Source organism: Molothrus aeneus, chromosome 7 (assembly GCF_037042795.1).
Source record: "Molothrus aeneus isolate 106 chromosome 7, BPBGC_Maene_1.0, whole genome shotgun sequence".
In the NCBI taxonomy this organism is placed as follows: domain Eukaryota; kingdom Metazoa; phylum Chordata; class Aves; order Passeriformes; family Icteridae; genus Molothrus; species Molothrus aeneus.
Window position 1 is genome coordinate 37,821,501 of NC_089652.1, and position 1,496 is coordinate 37,822,996.

Consider the following 1,496-nt stretch of genomic DNA (forward strand, 5'->3'; position numbering starts at 1 on the left):
CAGAGCCAGAATTCCCGCTGTGTTCCCGGGCAGCGGGATCCCGCCGGGCTGGGCTGGGCTGGGCTGGGCGCTTTCCCTGGCCACAGCCGCGATCCAGGGGCAGGAACGCAATTCCCGCATCTCCCGGCGCGCAGGGATGCGGGTCCCGCGCTCAGCAGCCGCGGGGGCCGGAAAAGCGCTGGAAAAGCGCTGGAAAAGCGCTGGAAAAGCGGAGATTTAGCCCGGCTGGACGGGAAAGCCCGGCCGGACGGGCCGCGGGGACACAGGGAGAGCTTCATCCCGGCCGCATCCCGGGACTCGCGGGTGGGAGGGAAGGGGAAGGAGAAAGGGAAGGGGAAGGGATGGAGGCGGACGGAATAAGGAGCCCAGACCTGTTGCCATCAGAGCACGCTTTACTTCGGCGGGACCGGACCGGGCCCGGGCCGGGATGGGCGGCTCCGGCCACCCCGAGCATCTCCCGACCTCCGGCATGCCGGGATCCATTCGCCCGATGTTTTTCAGGAGGAAAAGCTCCGAGCGGACCCCGCGCGTCCGCGGGCGGTCAGTCCGGCGGTCGGTCCGGCGGTCGGTCCGGCGGTCGGCGCTGCGGGCAGCCCCGGGCTCGGCGCCGCGGTCAGTACGGCCCCACCACCACCGCCTCCACCTCCTTGGACGGGCGGCGCTCCTTGACCAGAAAGTTGATCATGCCCTCGGACTTGATGAGGAGGTTGCAGCCGAGGAAGAAGATGCCGAACACCACGGTGAGGGCCAGCACGCACATGACGGCGATCTGCACCACGCGCATGATGTACAGGCTGCGCTCGTCCGCCGCCGCGCCGCTGCCGTCGGTCACCACGGAGGCGGCGGTGCAGCAGCGCAGCGCCCGCTCCAGCTCCAGCGCCGCGCCCCCGGCCCCCGCCAGCAGCCCCGCCGCCGCCGCCGAGGAGCCGTTCAGCCCTGCCGGCATTCCCAGCGAGCCGTTCAGCCCTGCCGGAACCCCCAGCGAGCCGCTCATCCCCGCCGGGAGCCCCGCCGAGGAGCCGTTCATCCCTGCCCGCAGCCCCGCCGCCGCCGCCGCCGCATGCAGGCGGCCCGAGCCGGGCCGGGCGGAGCCGTGCCGAGCCCAGGCGAGCCCAGCCTGGCCGCTCCGCGCTGCCCCGCGCCCGCGGAGCCGCCGCGCTGCCCGCCCGGCACCGCCCGCGCCGCTCCTGCTCCGCCCCGCGGGGCAGCCGGGGAGGGACCGGGATGGGCTGGGAGCGGGGGAAAGGATGGAGGGGAGGGGGATTGGGATGGAGGGAGGGACGGGAGAGGGATGGGGATGGAGATAGGGAGGGTGGGGCAGAAGGGAGGGGAGAGGGGGTGGAGGCAGGGAGAGAGGGAGGAAAAGAGGGTTTGGATGGGGAGGGATGGGGAGAAGGGAGTGGAGAAGGTTTGAGGATGGAGAAAGGGGAAAGGAGAAGGGTTCGGATGGGGAGGGATGGGGAGAAGGGAGGAGAAGGGTTTGGGGGGCGGGAGGG

General features: G+C 72.3%; 1 protein-coding gene across 1 annotated transcript; it reads right to left on the reverse strand.

Moving 5' to 3' along the window:
- Window positions 1-374: 374 nt before the first annotated feature.
- RPRM (reprimo, TP53 dependent G2 arrest mediator homolog) lies at window positions 375-1,496 on the reverse strand. The gene has a single exon (XM_066553726.1). The coding sequence runs from the start codon at window positions 1,025-1,027 to the stop codon at window positions 614-616; it is 414 nt and encodes a 137-aa protein (XP_066409823.1). The 5' UTR covers window positions 1,028-1,496; the 3' UTR covers window positions 375-613.